The following is a 22,327-nucleotide window of genomic DNA, read 5'->3' as shown; positions in this document are numbered from 1 at the left end:
ATAAAACAGTTCATCATTTTATCTATAAAACTTATATCTTAAAATTCACGTGAGAATCCTAAGGATACAGAGGTAAAAACACATTGAAATATCAGTTGTCCAGGCAATAATGTATTTTCTTTTATAGGTTATTACACTGCTATAGCCTCTTATGATATATTTTACATCTTGTTACTTGTAATTAAAATCCACCTTCCTGTTCCTTTTTTTTTTCAAACTGATAATTTAGTTTTAAGTGGTACAACACTGCCTTTTTGTGGAGCCACATGATATAGCAACTGTTTAAAGCTGACCTATTCTAACCATACATAACACTGTGGTAACCACTAGCAGAATATATTTTATTTATTTGAAAGAAAAAGTCACCTCAGCTTATAATGCTAGTGATAACCTAATTGTGCTCAGCTGGAATGTTCCCCAAAATATACTCTGTGACAACTGTGTTTGTGACTCTCGGTGTAGCCTATGTAAGATAAGGAGGGATGTTTGAGTATTTTCTTCTGAATATTTAAATTATGTCTCTTTTTCAATCATTTAGGGGCTGGAAAGACAACACTTTTGAATTATATTTTGACTGAACAGCACAACAAGAGAATTGCAGTCATTGTTAATGAGTTTGGTGAAGGTAATATGTGATTGCAATTATTATGATAGAATGACTGTAGAGTGCAAAACAAAAACATTGTAAGTAGTTTGTTACACTGATATATAACATAGCAATCACAAGTGTACACATGAGCTGTTATTGTTTGTATTGTCCTTGATATGACCCAGATTGATAGCACCTGTAGGAGAGTTGCATGTTGCCCAAACCCATCTCACTCTTTCAGTGAGTTTAGTTTCTGAATTGTAAAGCAATAAAAAACTTATTAGCTATGTTTTTGGGTTCAATTAAACTATAGAGGTAAATGCAGCTTTTTGAAGTCTTGTCAACATGTTTAGTTCACTGTTTGCTGTCCTTGGTCTGAATCTTGCCCCTTAAAGTACTCTATTCTTGTGGGCTATAGTGGTTCTATGGCATCCAAACAATGGTAAATTGTTTTAAAATTGCATTAACAATTCTAGTGATGACACTGATCCCCATCTTTGCACCTAGGATCAACCCAGTTGGTTTTGAGATCTATATTTTGATGCTACTATGGCGACACAAATCAGGGTTCAAAATCTAGAGTGAATCAGGCAGAGGTCTACGTTGGGCGACATTCTTATATCCGATTCATGTTGTTTATTTACTTTTACATTACACCCCCATAACTTGGTGACAAGTCCTGTAAACATATATACAGAGCTCCCATTGCAATGTGAAAATGTAAATGAGGCTGTTTGTAGCAATATTACTTGTCATTAATTATAATATGCCATGTTTTCTGCAATTCTTTAATTTGTATGTTTTACAGGAAGTGCTGTGGAGAAGTCTTTAGCCATCAGTCAGGCTGGAGAACTGTATGAGGAGTGGTTGGAGTTGAGAAATGGATGCCTGTGTTGTTCAGTCAAGTAAGTGAAGTTTGGTAGACAGATGAATACCTATAATGAGCACATGTGAGAAACATCAGCTCTAGAGTTTGCATTAATTAATATTGAAAATTATTTATAAATGGTAAGGGTTGTAGATAGCTGAACATCTAATACAAGCAACTGTCTCAGTATGAATGTGATATAGATTAATAATTACTATTTCTACTATTGCTACTATTAAGTTTAGTGCTTTATGCAGTATCCCCCAAGTTGTCCTTTTTGATCATAATTACCATCTATGCTCCATACACAATTGTATGTCCATATCCTATGGAAAGGGCCAATCATAAGGATACGGGCCATCTAATTTGAGCTATTCTACTGCACTATTCCCTCCTGGGCCTACTTCATCTATACACTTCCTGCTGTGCGGTCTGGAGGAAATCCAGGTCAGGCTGGGAGTATAATTAGGCATTTGTCTAGAATTGTCTCTGGTGTTAGCTAAGTAAGGACTCGTACCCACTGGTGATTGTTACATGCGTTTTACCAGCATTTTTATTGCTAGCAAAGACGTTGCTGGGTATGTAACTAGAAACCATTGTTTCTAGTGATGTCTTACAACTATTACTAGCATTGCGGTTTTTAGGGCGTAACAGGTTTAATTTTTTGGGTTTAACGAGGGTAAATAAGTCTACCAGAAGATCCACTGAGCTCCTAAACACTAGTCCACATTACTAGAGACAAAACATTAAAGCAACTTCAGTGGGTCTGAAATCTGATTTTGTGCACAGTAATCAGAGTGGGGTTGGATGTAGTGTCCAGAAGCATTAATGGTGTTGATCATAAAACATAACATACCAAATTTAAATGTCATAATGCTCTTTCCATGCTTTCTGGGGGAAGCTATTTCATCTGCACTCCAGTGATTATAATTAGCCTCCTACCCTCTCCTTTGCCCTCAGCTAATGAAGTAATATACTCCTGTTTATAGCCTGTAAACGATGTACCTTTTGCTACAGGGACAATGGATTGAAAGCAATAGAAAATCTAATGCAGAAGAAAGGGAAGTTTGACTACATACTGCTGGAAACAACAGGTTTAGCCGATCCAGGTACCCACAATATAACATTGTATTTGTACACTAATGAAGAAGTAACATAATCGGTCTTCCCATTGGCATTTTCTGCCGTTTTAGTCTGAGTCTTGTTAGATGTGTACTGTAACTTCTCTCACTCAGCAGCTGCAGGTTTACTAGTTGTGTTACCACCTTCCTTGTCTGTTACAGGCTGTATTCAATAACTACTAATAACCAGCATCATTGCAAACATTATAAATGTTATTATACAGGGGCATGTGTTCAAGTTGAATTGACGTCACAGTGAATTTGTATTTGTTTTGCAGTACTGTTTCAGTGAAAATAGCTATTTGTGACTTTGTTATCTTGGTAGAAAATAATTAAGTATTTCAGCTATCCTGTAAAACATTAATATGGCACAATACTGGCTTGATGTTTCACAGGCATTTTGGAGTTATATATTAGAACTTTTCTAAGAGGAAAAGATAGGCTAGTTGGATGTTAAGCATTGTAACCCACTCCAGTGGGAAGGGGAGGGGGCATTCGTGGGGACTGGAGGAGAGGGAAGTAGGTAAGAGAAACAATTACACAATGGAGTTTAGGTTGTCGTTGCATAGGCTGCTCTGAGTTCATAGCAATTCATTTCTTAGTGTTTTAATGAAGTGAAATAAAGAAAATCTCCACTGATGCTAACTTTCTTTTTTACTATAAATATCCTTCTCTATTAACAGAATGACGGGGTTAACTGTCCTAGACCTCTGTAATTTGTGAGATACTCTCAACTACATTGTAAAGTTTTATCCGACTAGATGGGAAATGTTGTGTTTTATTATTTCACTGTCCAGCCAGATGGAATAGGATTTTACCTTCCCTCTTGGCACCATTAACATGATAAAAACTACCCTAACTAATTGTAATGTCCTTAAAATGAAAGCTGGTTGTAACCTTGTCACTATGAAACAATCCCTATTGGCACTCGAGTTATTTCTCATTTATCAGCCTGACACACACAGGTTCCTAGCCAAATAATTGTCATGCTAAAGTAATTTCATTTAAAAGATAAGCCATTGATTCAGCCCCTGTTACTTGCAAACCCCATTTCAGCCAAATTGGAAAACTATTAGGTTTTTTGGGACATGAATCAATTGGTATCAGAAAACCATCAGGATTGTGGTCCTTACTATATCCTGCATGGGTAAGCACTGCAAGCAGCTGACAGGTATTACAATGTTGACACAAAGTGATGCTTGGAGAACCACATCTGATCATGTCAGGAAGACGGCTGCAGACGCCTCAGCAAGCTCTGTTACCATTGCTGCTCATCTGTTTGGACAGGCCTGTCATGCACGGGGCCGTGATGCTTTTCAGAAAGTACAATGGCTATCTGCTGTCAGTGTTTGTCTCCTGGTGATGTTGCTGCAAAGAGACGTTTTAACGCAAGTTATTTAAATATAAAAGGCAGAGTTTTATTATTTACAAGTTCCCTGAAAAGGCACCTATCACTCAGAGCTTTGAGAGCTAAGCTTATTAAATTATGTTTAGGTGTCAGACATTGTGTATCAGTTCAGTTATGTTCCAGTGGTAAAATGATATGTGTTTAAAGTCTGGGATCATGCCTTCAGGATAAGAGATGGCATTGTAATAACCACAAGATCATTGGTACTTATGTAATTAATTTAACCTGTCATCCTTTAATTCAACAGGGCAATACAAACTGTCTATATATCATGCTAAGCCTTTGTTTAAGAGCTGCTCACATATTAAACATGCTAATGTAGTTTTAAACAAGGAGGCTGGTCACCATTTAGTGATTATTGTCACTGACAGGTAAAGCAACTATAACAATAGGTGAGCGACGAGCATCATATATTTGTCGCCTGGAAATTCAGAGGATAAGCTTCTAAAAAATAAGCGTAATAAAAGTAAGGCATGTTAACTAGTCACTGAATGTAAAGGACAATTGCAGTAAAACATAATTCACGGGGGGCGTGGCCTGGACAAGCATGGAGTAGCACGTACTGTTACAAGCTCTCCAGCCTGAACATCCTGATATCTCCTGCATATCGACTAAAATCGACTAAAACTGCTCACCGAGTGTAGAACGTGACTCCTGAAGCCCTGCAGATGAAAACAGGTAGACGCTGATAGCGTCTGCTGCGCAGAGGGGAGCGGAATATTGTGCCTGAGGTGCCGTGGGTGAAGCGCTGGTGGAGTCAGGAGGACAGAGCGCTATAAGTCTGCAGCGCGACCGCTGCTTAACTGTCTGGCTCATCTGGAGGGACTTACCTGTCCAGCAATCGGAGGCTCCTTGGCTGGGTCTGTCATACTGAGCGGCTGACCAGGGCAGTCGGTTCCCCTCATTTTGCGCCATTACACGCTCCGGGCGCCATATTGCCTTCTGGCTGAATTCAAGTGAGTCACTGCTTATGGGTTACAGAGCGTGGTGTAGCAGCCTGTGCACAATCAATCTACACTGGAGATATAGATGTTTTATGCTATTACTTGAGGATTAATCTGCATATTACCAGAATCTGTTTGGGCCTTTTAAAGTCTGCTACTGGTACTGTGACTGCTCTACATATACCATCTGGTGGAGGGTGATTATAGCTGGCGGCCATTTACCAAGTTCTGCGGGGTCAGACTGTATAGCCTGTTGGCAGTATAACTCTGAAGCATAACTGTCTTGTTGAGCCCTGATTCTCTGTCATATACAAGCTCATAGGAGAAATACTACCCACTTTGCTGTGTAAAACCATGGGGAAGCATGGTCAATCCGCCGCGGCGGGAAAACGAACGTTTTGCCCGATCCTTCACGAATGTTACTGGCTCAGGTGAAACATCACATTCTCCTCCTTTGTCAGTACCGCAGGCTGAACTGGAGGTCACGTTACAGCAGGTCCTGCAGGCCATCAGGGCGTCTGAGAAGCGGGCGACTGATAAAATTGCAGAAGTACAGGTGGATGTATCTCTTCTCCGGCAGGATGTACAGAAGATCAGGGAGAGAGTGGGCGAGGTAGAGGCCCGTGTGTCCACGTTGGAGGATGGTTCTGCACCGGTTGGAGGTCGGTTGGAGGGTCTGGAGTCCCAGGCCTCCCTTTTCAGGCAAAAGCTCACGGATATCGAGGGGCGACTACGTCGCAGCAACATTCGTTTGGTGGGGCTGCCTGAGAAGGTGGAGGGCACTGCTCCAGAATCTTTCCTGGAGAAATGGTTAATCCAATTATTTGGCACAGATTCGTTTACTGCCCAATTTGCAGTGGAGCGAGCACATTGCATTCCAACTCAGGCATCTCCGCCTGGAGCTCCTCCGCGGACATTCATAGCCAAATTCCTGCACTATCGTGATCGTGATGCTGTATTACGCCTAGCTAGGCAGAAAGGCCCAGTGGAATATACTGGTCAACGAGTAGCAGTGTATCCTGACTTTGCTCTGGATGTTCAAAAGAATAGGGCCTAGTTTATTCCGGTGAAGAGAAGATTGCGTGACCTACAGATCCCATATGCCATGATCTTCCCTGCTAGGCTGCGTGTAGTCTCAGAGGGTCGCACATCCTTTTTTCGATACACCGCGTGAAGCCGCTGCCTGGCTGGATCGACTGGCTGCTGGAGGACGCTGAAACGGGATGTCGGATGAGTACTCTGGCATCCCTCTACTACGTCCTCGGGACATTCTGGTGCTGAGTTACATTATGCATTATGTATAGTGTTCTTCTTGGTACTTATTACGCTTATTGAGGTTTAAAATGTGTCAATGAGAAATAAGGTTGCTCTAAGATTCATGTATGAGGCAACGGGCTGGAGAGCCCATGGCTTTAAGGCCTATTCTGGTCTCAGTTTGCCCCCCTTATCTCCCTTTTCTCATTTCCCTTGTTTTTTTTTTCTTTGTCCTTGTACTTTATTCCTGTCTACCCTGCTGGTTGGCGGGCAGCCTGTCTTGTTGAAATCGGGCTGTCTTGCACAGTGCGGGCTTGGCGGGTGGCTGTATGCTGGCTCGTTGGGTATTCTAAGTTAATTACTGTTTGGGTCTGAGGTATACTTTAGTTGGGTGGAGTATACAGGGTGGGGGTAGGGGTTTAGTGTTAAGGTTACTAATTTAGTCTGAGTGCTGTTATGTGTTCGCAAAAATATGACCAATGCTTTTGTAAGATTACATGTATACTTGAATGTGTATGCTCTGCGGGGTTGTGGGATACAGGGCAGTGGGTCTTGGGGGACCTGTTACAAGATTTTATGCTTAATGTATGTGTTCTGGTACATCTGACAGGGAGCTGAGAATTCTCTCCTGGAATCTGCGAGGTTTAAACAATCGTGTAAAGCGCTCCCTTGTTATACGTCAAATTAGAAAAAATTATCCTGACATAATCTGTTTATTGGAGACCCATCTGCATGGTGAAAGAACACTCCCTTAAAAAGTCATGGGTAGGTGGTGCGTACCACTCCACACACATAACTAATTCTCGAGGGGTTACTGTATTGGTTCATAAGCGTCTTAGTTTCACCCTGGAAAAAATACAGGTGGATCAGATAGGGAGATTTGTCTTAATGAAATCAGTCATTAATTGGGTTCCGGTGCTCCTCCTGGTGGTGTATATACCCCCTCCGTACAATAGTGAAGTTTTAAAAAAATGTGGTGAGTTTATGGCAATGTCTCCGGAGATTCCTACTATATGCATAGGGGACTTTAACAATGTGATGAATAAATCTATAGATAGATGGAGAGAACAAAATCTTGCAGTCAGTAATTCTGTGTCGGCCTTTGCTGCCCTAGTAGGTGAGTTGGGCTTGGTAGATGTTTGGCGCTTAAGATATCCAGAAGAGGTGCAATTCTCCTGTTTTTCTACATCATACAATGCATTCTCGAGGATTGATTTGGCTTTGCTGCCGCACTCTCTGGTGCCGGCGGTACGGGGGGTGGAATACAAGGCTAGAGGAATCTCTGATCACTCGCCTCTTCTTCTGAATATTGATTTTGCTATTGTTAGAGGTCAGTCCTTTTGGAAGTTGAACCCCTTTTGGCTTTCCTTGATGGGTACAGGGGCAACATTGGTGACACAGTGGGAAGGGTTTTTCATGGATAACTCTGGTACAGCACGACCCCCCCATGGTATGGGACACTTTTAAAGCTTTTCTGAGGGGGACATTAATTGTCAGTGTGGCGGAAATTAAAAAGTCGTCTAGGCATAAAGAAAAGAATTGGAGGACAAATGCAAATTATTAGAAGGGCAATATATAAATGGTAGAACCGAGGCTTCAAGATGTATTTGGCAGGTGGCTCAGAGGGAGTGGTTAAATTATGTGTTTGATAAATCCAAACGTAAATTTCTTTTCTCTAAACATGTGCAGTATGCTGAGGGAGATAGAAATGGCAGTTTTTTGGCATACCTGGCGAGGGTTGAGAGGGCAAATGCGGCTGTTCCAGTCATTTGTGATGAAAGCGGGGCTAAGAAATTCCTGATGCCTGATATTGTTGAGGTTTTTTACAAATATTACGCTAGTACATATAAGTCACAGGTTCAATATGATTTGGCTACCTTACAAGTATACTTGTATGCTATTGTTCTTCCCACACTCTCTGCGGCTAGTAGGGAGTATCTGGACTCTCCTTTTACTGAAGAAGAGATTGATATGGCCATTATGTCATTCTCTAATGGAAAGGCGCCTGGAATAGATGGCATACCCATTGAAATGTATAAAAAACATTGATCCTTCTTTGTAGCTAAATTGTTGGACACATTCAGCGGGCTGTGCGAGGCCAATGCCCTCTCCCCCTCCATTGTGGAGGCAGGGATGGTGGTGTTACCTAAATCAGGTAAAGATCGATTGTACCCAGAGTCATATCGCCCGACCTCACTCCTGACGTGTGATGTAAAGATCTTGGCTAAACTGCTGGCACTGAGGCTAAATAGGGTGGTGTTGGAATTGATTCACCCAGATCAGACTGGGTTCATGCCGGGCAAGTCCACATCTATTAACCTTAGGAGATTATATACCCTCTTACAGGTGCGGTCGCCTCCTGAGGAGAGCAAAGTGGTGGTTTCCCTCGATGAGGCTAAGGCGTTCGACTCGGTGGAGTGGCCGTACTTGTGGGAGGTGTTATCCCGTTTTGGGGTGGGTTCCAATTTCATAAAATGGGTCAAGTTACTTTATTCACATCCTGTAGTTCAGGTATGTGTGAACGGCCTTCTTTCACAGCCATTTCAATTGGAACGGGGCACTAGGCAGGGATGCCCATTGTCTCCTGCTTTGTTCGCACTAGCAATAGAGCCACTGCCCTGCCTGATTCGTAAGGACAAAGATATTAAGGGTCTTCAATCAGAGCATAGGGAGGATAAGGTGACGTTATACGCTGACGATATGCTGCTGTTTCTTGCTGATCATAAGGAATCTCTGGGTACTCTCCTGAGGGTGGTTGATCATTTTGGGTTATTCTCCGGTCTGAAAATTAATTGGGATAAGTCCAGTGTGTTCCCAGTGGGCTGGAAATGTCCAGTTACTCCAATAAAAGATCTCCAACTGAGGTAAACATCAAAATTTAAGTACCTGGGAATATGGATTAATAACACCCCCTCATAGTTTGTGGAACTAAATTTACAACCGCAGGTTGAATATCTTAAATCAAAAATACATGTGTGGAGGGAACTCCCTCTTTCTGTGTCTGGCAGGATAAACTTAATTAAGATGGTGGTGCAGCCAAGGTTTTTATATATACTTCAGCAGTCACCTATATATATATCCCACCCTCCTTCTTTCGTAGTGTTGACCGTTATTTGACCTCTCTGGTCTGGGGAGGGCCAAGGTTAAGCTCAGCTCGTTGTGCAGGTCCAGGGCTAGTGGTGGTCTTGCGTTTCCTAATTTAAAATTGTACTATATTGCCTCTCAACTGACCCACCTTAAGGCATGGATCTCTGATCCGGGTTACCAGGATCTGCACTGGGTATTAGTTCATCAATTTAATGCCAATCATACGCCTTTGCAGTCACTGTTGTCCGGGTGACTCAGCCCACAGGCTTCTCCGCTCTTGATTCAGGCAATTAAGGTTTGGGCAGTCAGTAATAAAATGGTGGGATTTACAGATATTGATCCATGTACTCCTATTTGGGGAACGAGGAAATTGAGGGAGTTGGACACAGTGGTGGGGTCCAGGCGGTGGTCCCGGTATGGTGTGGTAACTGTAGGTCAATTATATGAAGTAAATGTTCTCAAATCTTTTGAACAGTTGTCCAGGGAATTTTCTGTGCCTAGAACAATGTTTTTTTTCTACCTCCCAACTGAGACATGCCTTGTACACACAATTTAAAGGGGAGCCACCAGTGATTGCTATAGCCCCACTGAGAAAGCAGTTACAGGCTTTGAGTAACAGGGGTCTGATTTCATGTATGTACTCTTGTCTTTTGCATGAATCCACAGTGAATGACTTGAACGACCTGAGAAATCAATGGGAAATAGATATTGGTCCCTTAACAGACAAAGAATGGGGGATGGTCATGGATAGCACTAGTGGCTATACAGCATCATTAAAATTCCAGCAAATACAGGTGTTCATTCTGCATAGGGCCTACTTGACTCCTATTAGGCTGGCTAAGTTCCGCCCGGATAGCACTTCTAAATGTCCAAAATGTAACTCAGAAAATGGCAGTTTCTGGCATCTCATTTGGGAATGTCCCTGTATACAAACCTTCTGGCGAAGAGTCATACGATGTGTTCAAAAAACGGGAATTGAAGTTCCACTTAGATCATCGGCCACCTGTTTATTTGGGCTCCGTCTGAAGAGAAAGGTTAACAAGCTGACAAAAATGTATATTTCCCAGTTGTTTATGGTGGCTAAGGTTAGCATAGCCCGCTTATGGTTGGCCCCGACGAGTCCCACAATTAGGAGTTGGAAAATCCTGGTTAATGCCACTGTAGGGCATGAAAGATTTGTTTACACGAGCAGGCAGGCATTGCCAAAGTTTGAGAGTATATGGTACAGGTGGGTGGAGTCTCCATTTTATTTTGTATCCCCGAGTCATGATGTCCCAAATACATAATAATATTAATAAAGTTTATAACAAAAAGTAGAGCCCCGCCTCTGCAGCGTATGTATGTAAGAGCATTTACGATGTATATTCCTAATTGAGTATTGTTCAAATGTTATCATTATGCGATACTGGTGTCTTACAATGTATCTGACATTTTATATTTAATGTTGGCATATTTGCGACTGTATTTTCTTTTTTCTGTATTTGTTTGTTGTTGTTTGATTGTTGGTATGTATGTACCACGAAAATTTCGAATAAAAATACTGGAATTAAAAAAAAAAGAAAAACATAATTCACGGCTAGACCAGCAAGCTTTTGGGCTGAAAACTGTCTTCATTTTTAAAGCAATGGTTTATGTATCACTTTAAAAATCCTGCAGATTACCGTAGAACAGTCCTGATATGTGATTAGATGTGAATTGTGGGATGTATTGTCTCACATGCTACATAGCTGACTTTATGAAGAATGGAGTGACTTAATATGCCTTGATAATGATGGTTTTATTTATGTTTCATATGCTGTCAGGTGCTGTGGCTTCCATGTTTTGGGTTGATGCTGAGCTGGGAAGTGATATATATCTGGATGGTAAGCAAAATATGGTACAAGTATTTCCAATAGTATTATGTTCTGTTCATAGATAATTATAGATTTTATTTTACTTTTCGTCATATTATATCACTAGTGATATATTAGCATTTTTGTACAAAATGAAGGAAAATGAAATAATCCCAAGAAAATAAAATATTTAAACAAAAAAAAAAGTCTATAGCAGTTGTAAAAAAATAGAACTGTATTTAAATGAAAGCTTAAACAGATTAAAACATTAACAATAAATCCCAAATGTTGCTTTTGGTATCTCGTAACCTGTAGCACATACATTTAGTGTTTTGATGCTTTTGCTGTTGTGCTGCTTGCTTTGTTCATTTTTTTATTTTATTTAATTTAGAATGTGATTTTTTTTTTTTTTATTATATTTTTTTTAATCATGGAAACCCTTCTTATGAGAAGCTTCTGGGAGATTTATTTTCAGGTTGTTTTTTTTTTTTTACATTTTAGCCAATGGTTTGCCTGTGCATCACTTTGTATATCCTTACAGATGCATGTGTGTGGAGTAACGCATGACTCTAGATGTTGGCCTTTAAAGGAAATAAATGAAAACCTATTTATTTTAAATTATATATATATTTTGCATGTATCTGTAAAGTTTTGCATAATCTTTGGTGGAACATAACATTTTGTAAAGAGGATTTGCTTTTTGTTTAATATTTGCATTCTATTTGTGATGTTAGACAAAGCTACTACATTGCTTTTCAGCTCTATATTCCTTCTACAGGCATCGTATCAGTGGTTGATGCCAAGTATGCTTTGCAGGTAAGTAGCTAACTGTGTAAGTTTGACATATTGTAGGTGTTAAATACCCCAATAGCCTCAAAATGTAAACAAAATAATAGATGGCTATATGACTTTTTTTTTTACTTAACCTAATTTATAGTTGAATTTTCTCGGTTAGTCATTCCCATATAGATTATTGACATATATTTTAGGTATTCCCAAATCTCTCTGAACCACATATCTTAATTTAGATAGTACAGATACAAGGCATGAATTAAAAATCTGTATATAGGACCACAGTTGGTGAGTTTTATTATAATCAAGTGTTGAAAGGGCAGCAACATCTCATCATGTATCTGGTAAGTGTTAAATAATAACACACAAGAGCCTGGATGTATCATATGTATTCAGTCTGTAAATTTGTGTCGGTAGTCCCGGCTATGTCTGTTGTAAGTCTAAACTGCAGCATCTACCAAACTGTTTGTATTTTCACATGGCAGAAAACAGATATTCCCAGCCATAAAGTTTGTCTTTTGTTCTGTGTAGTATGAAAACTTCAGCACTGTCTATTGAAGAACTTATTTAGCAATTACATTTCACCTCCAAATTTAGAGGGTTATTTGCAAAAGTTTATTATTGTTGTGACTTTTTTAAACTGAATGTTCTTGCCTTCATCTTTCATTTTGCTCAGACTCTCTTATTTTAAGCCCAATCTTCTTTGTTTTCTTCCACTTCATTTTATGCGCGCTGCCATATTCTTTGTCATTTCTGACTAAAATGAGTCATATGGCTGTTTGGTAAATAATGCCAAAAAGGAAAAACAATATGACTAACAGATAAGTCTTAAAAGTTGAACATCTTTGTCAGCCCCTCCAAAACCTTTCTGTTTCTGTAACTATCCATCGCCACTAAATTGTAATTCTGTCATCATAATAGAACTCTTCAAAGCACGGCTGTTATAGAGAGAAGTAACTTTTCACTTTCCTGCAGTAGATGTGCTAGCTTGTTCAATTCCCTTGCCTGCAGGCCTTGACCTCAATAGCTGAAAATCGCTGGGTTTCTTTCAAGCCAATGCAAGCAGTGACAGTAGAACAATAGGGAGCAATTTAAAGAGTGTCATGCCTCACAGACCTGAATCACCACAGGCCACTCCGAGACCCGTTGCTGTGTCACCACACTGCTAAATTGAAACTGAAGTGGTAATTGATATCATTGGCGATCACTCTAATGGGACTGTCACCCAGAGATCTGAAATATTTATTTTTTCATCATGGACAAATGATTGGACAACATGACATGACAGGTGCATCCTCACTAGGCCTGACATGTCCACTCCTAGCATTTTTTTTTTTCTTCAATGGGTAAATGCCACAGAGTACTTTACAGCAATGCTAGTTTGGGTTAAAAAAAAAAAAAAAAAAAGAACAGAAGGCGCGAAAGGCCCCCCTACACTGAGGATAAACATATTTATTTGACAATATATCTCCAAGCCCAGTCACACTAATCACTGCCATACCATATACGCACGCACGCACACACATACTACATACACACACTGTGCTAAGGCTATAATAATAAACATAATTATGTACATCAGTTCAAACATTATGCTGTATATATGGTCACTCACACTTATGTACCCTCTTTCTCCCTCTCCTGCTCCCGTTGCAGAGGAACTTCAGAAAAATTGTTAGACCATGCTTTCCATATTTTTAAACATCTGATCTCAAGTGCATGAGACAAAGCAACTTTCACATCAAAATAATTAGATGTTAGGCATTGTATGGTTTGTTCCTCTACTAAAATCTTGAAATAAAATGTTGGTCTATATTCAAAACATCAGATTAAAAGTAGCTTCTGAAATTTGCTCCGTAATTCATTTAGCAAGATAAAGCAAATTAATCTTGTCTAGCTTAGCATTAAATTAACCCCTACTTTTGTGGATACCTAATGGTGACTGTTAGTTGCGACCTGTGGTATTCCTGTTACGAAGTCCATCACTCAATTACAGATTTTCTCCTTGAAAACAGTGTTTTAATCAGACTCCATGGCCCAGGTTAGCAGTGCCAGTCTCTAGTTGCATGGTGTGTTCTAATCTGGGATGTTTATGGAAAGGAAGCCTCAATGACAATGCAAAAGTTATTTGATCAAAGTTCGACTGCTTACCCGCTGGCATTAAGAATAGACCAGTGACACTGCATGTCAAACGAACAGACCTGTGGTTGGTGGAAGGCACTGGACCAAGCCATTTGTGTTCACTTTAGATAGGGGGGATACCAACTGCCTGCTGCTGTGCAGCCACAGAAGTACAGGGTATGATGGTGGTTAAGCATTATTATTATTATTATTAATTTTTATTTATAGGGCGCCACAAAGTATCCGTAGCGCCGTACAGGGACAAACAATGGCACAGTACAAGGTGAAACAGCACAGTACAAGTAACAGTAAGCACTATAACTCTGGGGGCTCAGGCACAGCATGAAAGAGAGGGAGGGAGGGGAAAAGTGAGTATAGGCAGGTAACTATGGCCCAAGAGGGTGGGCACAGATGACAGGTTGAGAGTCACTGAGGGGAGCGGAGAGAAGCGAGAGGAGACAGAGGGCAGAGGGACTGAGAGGAGGTAAGCAGAGTAGCTGGAGAGCGCAGTTAAAAGTGATGGAAACAGGAGGTAGGAGAGCCCTGCTCAAAGGAGCGAACAATCTAAAGGGAGGGGAAGACAGACAGACACATGGGTGAGACGGAGAGACGGGAGAAACGGAGACGGAGTCGAGGAAGGGGGAGAAGGGAAGAAGGGGTGAGAAAGAAAGGTAGCCGACCGGTGGGAGTTTAGGCATGAGACTGGAAGGCTTTAAGGAAAAGGTGGGTTTTTAATGTTCGTTTGAAAGAGGACAGATTAGGGGAAGTTCTGATGGAGCGGGGGAGCTTGTTCCAATGGAGGGGAGCGGCGCGGGAGAAGTCTTGGATACGTGCGTGAGAGGAGGTAATCAGAGGGGAAGAGAGACGACGATCATTGGACGATCGCAGTGGGCGGGAGGGAGTGTGAATAGAGATAAGGTTAGAGATGTAGGGAGCAGTGGAGTTGGCGAGGGCCTTGTAAGTCAGAGTGAGGAGCTTGAAAAGGATTCTGTAGGGGAAGGGGAGCCAGTGAAGGGCTTGGTAGAGTGGAGAGACAGAGGTGGAACGGCGAGAGAGGAAAATAAGTCTAGCAGCGGCGTTAAGTACAGATCTAAGGGGAGCGAGATTAGAGAGGGGGAGGCCGATAAGGAGAAGGTTGCAGTAGTCCAAGCGGGAGATGATCAGAGAGTGGACGAGAGATTTGGTGGCATCCTGGGAGAGGAAGGGCCGAATGCGGGCAATGTTGCGAAGCTGGAAACGGCAGGATTTGGCGAGAGAGTGAATGTGAGGGGCAAAGGAGAGAGAGGAGTCGAGGATGACACCTAGGCAGCGGAGTTGGGGAACAGGGGAGATAGATGAGTTGTCAACATTGATAGAGAGGTCAGAGGGGAAGGAGGTACGAGAGGGAGGAAAGACAATGAGTTCAGTTTTAGCAAGATTGAGTTTAAAAAATCTAGAGGATATCCAGGAGGAGATGGCAGAGAGGCATGCTAATTAGTGGATAGAGCTTGTCATTTGCCATTCAGTACAGAGGTTCCCAGGCATTGACTGGTGAGTGGCTGGAACTACCCACCAAGCACTGTGCTGACTACTGGGTATGATGCTGTCTTGAAACCGACAAACTCTGCAGAGCTGGGAGATAACTTTTGACTGTAGGTGGGGTATGTATAGAGGTCACTAGGATACTTTCTTCATTGTACAGAGTTCATTAGAATAGTCTGTATTAAGTACTAGTCATTTGGGACATGTTACATTTCGTTATAGCATTTTGACATAAAATGTATTCAAATATATAATATGGTTTGAATTAGACAAACCATGCCCAAATAGTTTTCTTCAAAACCATTTTTCCATTCTGCTGCTCCGGTATAAGAGCCTGGACCACTTGCTTGTGTTTGACCCCCCAGACCAAAAGTTGACTCCCCCCGATCCCATGCTCATACCTGTTTGCTTGCTTTTAGTAATGTTAAAAACACTAGTAAAAACATACTTTTTGGCACCAGTAGATAACTGTCTTTTTTTTAAGTAAAAATAAATAAATATCATATTCCATCTTGATAGTTGCTTTTTTGGTAACAAATGCATTTTTTTTTTACCATAATTTGAGGGTATTTTTGGCCACTATGTGGCACTGTTGTATTGCTGTGTATGGCTAATATGTCATTTTACCCTATGAGAGCTTCTCATTCTTAAACAACCTGTGTGTGCAGAATGTACAAATTGATAACTTTTTGGACTGACTAGTATAGATAAAGCAGATAGAACCTGCTAATTCTCTAAATTATACATTAATCTTGTATGCAGTAAACGTCTTAATAGTTTTTTGTTGTTGTATTTTTTTAAGCACCTAACGGAAGAGAAACCAGAGGATTGTATAAACGAAGCTGCTAGGTAAAATGGATATGCTTCTTGTTGTGTCTGCCATGAGTGACTGTTTTAGTTGTATCATTTATTGCATTAACTGTCAGGGTCTGATTATCCAATACGCTGCAAGGCTTTCTTTTGTTGGGGGTGGGGGAAGGGGGGGTGCTAAAATTTTGGGGTATCAAAATTGTGACCAGGAGAGTTATGAACCAAAATTTATTTTAAAATATGATATAATAGTTATTCTCCAAAGTAAAATGACAACATAGAAAAAGTGTAGTAAAGTTTTAATCTTGATGTATTGTCATGGTAAAGGCTGAAGACAGAGAGTCATCCTTCGGCCAGCATTTGCGGATAAAATAGTAGGAGACAAGGATGGTGACGGGCATGACAGCCCCCTCCCCCTTTTCATCTTCACCCTCAGTAGCGCTCGTGTACACCTCCTGATTTTAATGACAATTTAATTAGGGACAAAAGTTGCCGTGACCCTTTTAAAAAGCGAAGTGGAGCTAAGTTTTAAAAATGCAGGAACATAGACGTTGGTGATGGTGGGGGGGTGTGCAGGATTTTAAGTTAAAGTCGTGTTCGTTTTTACCTATCGCGTATTAGCCTGGCATGGAAGGTGAGGACAGCCTGGACATTTAATCAGACCCTGCTATCTGTGTTTGCTGCTTGCGTGTGGTGAATATGGGGCTAAAGTGTACTCCTCTAAAATCGAGGCCATCCGACTTGAAATCTCCTCCACTCTCTCTTCCACCCCTCCCACTCTTCCTTCCTCCCCCCCCAACCACCTTCCCCTCCACTCCTTCCGTCCCACCATCGGCGAGGAAGTCCACTCTCTCATTTCACCCCCCCCCCCTCCACTACCTGTTCCCTGGATCCCATCCCCTCCCACCTTCTTCGCTCCCTTTCCCCCACCACCTGCTCCCACCTCGCTCACCTCTTTAATCTCTCCCTCTCCACTGGCATCTTCCCCTCCCCCTTCAAACATGCTCTCGTATCCCCCATTCTTAAGAAAGCTAATCTCGACCCCACTTCTCTCTCGAACTATCGCCCCATTTCTCTTCTCCCTTTTGCCTCCAAAATTCTCGAGAGGCTCGTCTGCAGCCGTCTCACCTCCTACCTTTCTGAATACTCCCTCCTTGATCCTCTCCAGTCTGGTTTCCGCCCCCTCCACTCCACTGAAACTGCCCTGGCTAAAGTCACCAATGACCTCCTCTCTGCTAAACAGGGGCCACTTCTCCCTTCTTATCCTCCTTGACCTCTCTGCAGCTTTTGACACCGTTGACCACCCCCTCCTCCTTCACACCCTCCAGTCTTTCCTCCTCTCCGGCACAGTCCTGTCCTGGTTCACCTCTTACCTTACTCACCGATTCTTCTCTGTCACCACCTCTGGGTCTCTCTCCCCCCCCGTCCACCCTTCCAGTCGGGGTCCCTCAGGGCTCTGTTCTGGGACCCTTACTCTTCTCTCTATACACCTCCTCCCTGGGTGAACTAATCAGCTCCTTCGGCTTCAGCTACCACCTTTACGCTGACGACATTCAACTATACCTCTCCTCTCCTGATCTCTCTCCCTCCCTCCTCTCTAGGGTGTCCGCCTGCCTCTCTGCCATCTCCTCCTGGATGTCCTCTCGATTCCTCAAACTTAACCTTGCCAAAACTGAGCTCATAGTTTTTCCTCCCTCTCATACCTCATCCCCTTCTGACCTCTCCATCACTGTCGACAACACCTCTATCTCCCCTGTCCCTCAACTTCGCTGCCTTGGTGTCATCCTCGACTCCTCTCTCTCCTTTGGCCCCCACATCCCCTCTCTTGCTAAATCCTGCCGCTTCCAGCTGCGTAACATCGCTCGCATCCGGCCCTTCCTCTCCCAAGATGCCACCAAATGCCTTATCCACTCTCTGATCATCTCCCGCCTGGACTACTGCAACATCCTCCTCACTGGCCTCCCCCACTCTCATCTCTATCCCCTTCGATCTGTTCTTAACGCTGCCGATAGGCTTATTTTCCTTTCTCGCCGCTCCTCTTCTGTCTCCCCCCTCTACCTAGCCCTTCACTGGCTCCCATTACCCTTCAGAATCCTCTTTAAGCTCCTCACACTCGCCTACAAGGCCCTCACCAACTCCACTGCGCCCTACATCTCCACCCTCCTCTCTATACATGCTCCATCCCGCCCTCTCCGTTCTTACTCTGACCGTCGCCTCTCTTCCCCCCTTATAACCTCCTCCCACGCGCGTATCCAAAACTTCGCCCGCGCTGCCCCCCTCCACTGGAACAAGCTCCCTCCCTCCATCAGAACTTCCCCTAATCTGTCCAGTTTCAAACGGGCCCTAAAAACCCACCTTTTTCTTAAAGCCTTTCTGTCTCCCACTTAACTTCCTACCTTATCTTCTGCCTCCATCCCCCTACTCTCCCTCTCTCCCCTGCGTCTCTCTGTCTGTCCACCCCTCCCCTTAGATTGTACGCTCCTCTGAGCAGGGCCATCTCTCCTCCTGTTTCCACCACTTCTAACTCTGCTCTCCAGTTACTTAGCCCTCCTCCTCGAGGGTCCTCCACCCCACGTCCACTCTCGCTCCCTCCTGCCCCCTGGGGGTCTCCCTGTCTTCCGTTCCCTCCTTCTTGGGCCCCGTCGTTTGCGGATCCTCCCTCCCCCTTTCCCGCCCTCTCTAGCTGTGCATTGAGCTTACTGAGTTGCTGTGTTTACTGTACTGTGCTGTCTCCCATTGTATTGTAATTTGTTTGTCTCTGTACGGCGCTGCGGACGCCTTTTGGCGCCTTATAATTAAAATTAATAATAATAATAATAAAATCTTGCTGTAAAACCCACCCGTTATTCCTATGCAAAATTTCTAAAAGAAAACAAAACATTGTACCTGTTCTTAATTGCAAGTGCAGTTTGCCTAAAAACCTCGTGCAACACTTAATGATTGACATTTTCTACTGTAACAAAAAATAAAGTGGTGTAATTGTCTATACTAGGTTCCACCCAGGGCCGGATTAAGGCAATGGAGGGCCCCCCCCCCCCAATCCCCCAGTGTATATATACAGCACTTACATGGACCTCTTCTCTCACTGCAGCCTGCAGGCTCCTCTTCTTGTTCTGCTGTCTGTGCGGGCGCGGTGGGCAGCGAGCTGCTTAGTGAGGAGATCTTGTGTGACTATGAGTCTCGTGACCTTCTCTCTAGCAACGCGATGTGCACTGCGGCCATACTGACAGCAGGGCAGCTAACAGCATCAGATTTGCTGTTAGCTGCGCCTGCTTAGAATGAATGGGAGGCCGCCCCAGACCCTATTGCCTGCAGTATTACATAAAAATATTTGTTAGGGCCCCCCAGCTGCCCGGTGCCCCTTGGCTATTGCCCACACAGACCATTAGGTTAATCCGGCTCTGGTTCCACCACATATTGTAGCAGTGATTATAGCAGTGATTATTGTCACTTTAGTTACAGTAGTCCAAAAACGTTTAATTATGATTCTGTCACACCTAGGGCCTGATTTATTGTTAAACGTAAACATCTTAAGATATTTGTACCTTTAAGTTTAGTGTAAAGATACATCAGGCGCAAAAATTTATCTATTCTTATAAACCTGGAAACTTGCTTGAGGCCTGTGGGATGCACAAAGATACTCCTCAGTCACAATTGGATGCATCTCTATGGGACATGATTGACTTGAGCCCGTACATTACTAAACTACATGTGAATGTCCCTCACTTGTCCTTCCAAGCACAACAATAAAATCAAGTCACTTGAAAAGACGGGTGCAATTTTTGTGCATGTTCAGTTCGACACAGTCACATTTTTAAGTGGCACTAATGTTGAACTGTAAATTGGCCCTTAGTGTGCACATTTTTACACATATTAACCTGAGCTTGAACTTTTCCTTTACCATTGTGTTTGGGGGCTTTTGTTGTTGTTTTTAATGGCCTTGGTATTTGCAGTAAACATTTCAAAATTAATTTACTCAATGTTGGATAAAAGAGCACAAGTACTGACAACACAAGCAAAAACTTTTTTATTTTTGTCTTACAGGCAAGTAGCACTGGCTGATGTGATAATCATCAACAAAACAGATCTAGTCTCAGTTCAGGATCTGGATTATCTAAGAGCTGTTGTCAGGTAAATGTTACAGTACTCTGTACTGCATTGCAGAGTCCTATTGACCGCAGTGCACAATATAATAGCTGTTATGTATGATTGTGTAAGTTTAGTTATTCTTTCTGAAGGAAGTACAATACTTTTGTTTACCGGGATTGTTAGTGATGCAGTTGTAAAATTCATTTCATATACAACAATATATTTACTCTTTTACCATAAAAGCAAATACTAAAATTGTTTTGCTTTATAGAACTAGTGCAACCAATCCTTTTACAGCTGTATAGAAATTCTAAACTTTTATTGTTGAAATATTTGTGTATTGGACTACTAAAAGCTTCATTGGAATTTTGGTTCTCAAAATACTTGATTGGGCTCACTCCATACATAGTAATTTCTACTATGCACATCTGGTATGATGTTAAAAGCAATAGAAGAGGGAATTTCAATTTGTTACACCTATACCTGTGTTGGAGCTAAAAAAAAAAGTTAAGATATATCAAATATATATTCGCTCAGTAAGCAAAAACTTAAAAATAGTTATTTTTAAAATCATCCGGAGTACTGTACTGAAACTCAGGGCCTGTGCACCTCAGGCTTGGACTTAGTAATACCCCTGATTTTCATCATTTGCTGTCTGTCTTTCTCTCACCTTGCTGTATTTTTGTCTCGGTATCCAATTGCTGTATTTTTGTGTCACTGCCCCTGTGTGTTGTATTTTTGTGTCACTGATTATGGTAGCCCTCCCTTTGCTATACTTTTTCACCTTTACATATGTTTGTCTAACCGTACCTGTTTTTGTAGTATCCCTACTGCGATGTCTTTCATTTTGCCAAGTTGCAGTTTCTCGCTGTGCCTTGTTCTCTCTTGTGTTGATACTAATATATATATATACGGAAGTATGTGTGTGTGTGTGTGTGTATATATATATATATATATATATATATATATATATATATATATATATATATATATATATATATATATATATGTATAATATACACACACACACAGAGATATATAGATGAATATATATTGATAGTGGGAGACAATTGACCTAAGAAGAACATGAATTTGCCTTTTGTTTTAATTACTTTATGTATATTTGTGACTTATAAATACTCATTGTTCCCTTTTCAAGGTCAATAAATGGGGTGGTGAAAATTCTGGAAACTCAGAGGTCGAGGTACTAGTTTATACTCTGTACTGTATTAGATGTATATATTTTATGGATTTTAATAGGAAATTGAGTTGCATGCTTTTTTATTCTTTTGTATTGTCTCCATGCTGATAACATTGTTGAAAACAAAACTTCCCAGCTGTAGAACTCTCAAGGAGAGCTATGTGTTACACCATTCTGCCTTTGAAATATCCAACACACTTATCCTATTGACTGAAAGTTTGTAAAGTAACTGGTACTCATATTTGACCACCCTGAAAATGCCTGTCTTCTCCCTGTACATCATTGGGCAGAATCTTGCACAGGAAAATGCAGTTTCAAAAATAATTCCTAGGTCTGCACCCTCTATACATGTCGAATTGTCAGGGCTTTCACACAGCAAAGTCCAGGGAGAACACAGATGTCAGGACTGCGTACAGGTCCCAGCGTTTAAGCAGATGGTGGGGTTGGTGGCTAGAGATGAGAACTATTATTTTACTACAATTCTTTTCATTTCTTTTCTTTTTTTTTCTTTTTCTTATACTTTTAGAAGACTTTTCTGTTCCACCTATTGAACATATCTGTCTGGTAACATCACAGTTCTGATCAATTTTATGTATGGGAAAAGTAAATAAATGGTATAAAGTGAAAAATCAGTTTTGAATTTATCAGAATGAAATGTAATGCTTTCTATATAGAGATATGGTAACATCA

General features: G+C 41.7%; 1 protein-coding gene across 1 annotated transcript in view; it reads left to right on the top strand.

The window, feature by feature from the left end:
* Nucleotides 1–22,327, top strand: part of LOC142152200 (zinc-regulated GTPase metalloprotein activator 1B-like) — a 77,470-nt gene that overhangs the window by 11,087 nt on the left and 44,056 nt on the right. Inside the window, exons 3-10 of the mRNA XM_075208566.1 lie at nucleotides 539–625; nucleotides 1,398–1,494; nucleotides 2,475–2,566; nucleotides 11,074–11,133; nucleotides 11,882–11,919; nucleotides 16,340–16,386; nucleotides 20,392–20,478; nucleotides 21,596–21,640. Coding sequence (XP_075064667.1) covers nucleotides 539–625; nucleotides 1,398–1,494; nucleotides 2,475–2,566; nucleotides 11,074–11,133; nucleotides 11,882–11,919; nucleotides 16,340–16,386; nucleotides 20,392–20,478; nucleotides 21,596–21,640 — 553 coding nt within the window. The remainder of the gene's footprint in view (nucleotides 1–538; nucleotides 626–1,397; nucleotides 1,495–2,474; nucleotides 2,567–11,073; nucleotides 11,134–11,881; nucleotides 11,920–16,339; nucleotides 16,387–20,391; nucleotides 20,479–21,595; nucleotides 21,641–22,327) is intronic.

Source organism: Mixophyes fleayi, chromosome 1, assembly GCF_038048845.1.
Source record: "Mixophyes fleayi isolate aMixFle1 chromosome 1, aMixFle1.hap1, whole genome shotgun sequence".
NCBI lineage: Eukaryota > Metazoa > Chordata > Amphibia > Anura > Limnodynastidae > Mixophyes > Mixophyes fleayi.
Note: the sequence above shows the minus strand (reverse complement) of the source record. Positions and strands in the feature narration are given on the sequence as shown.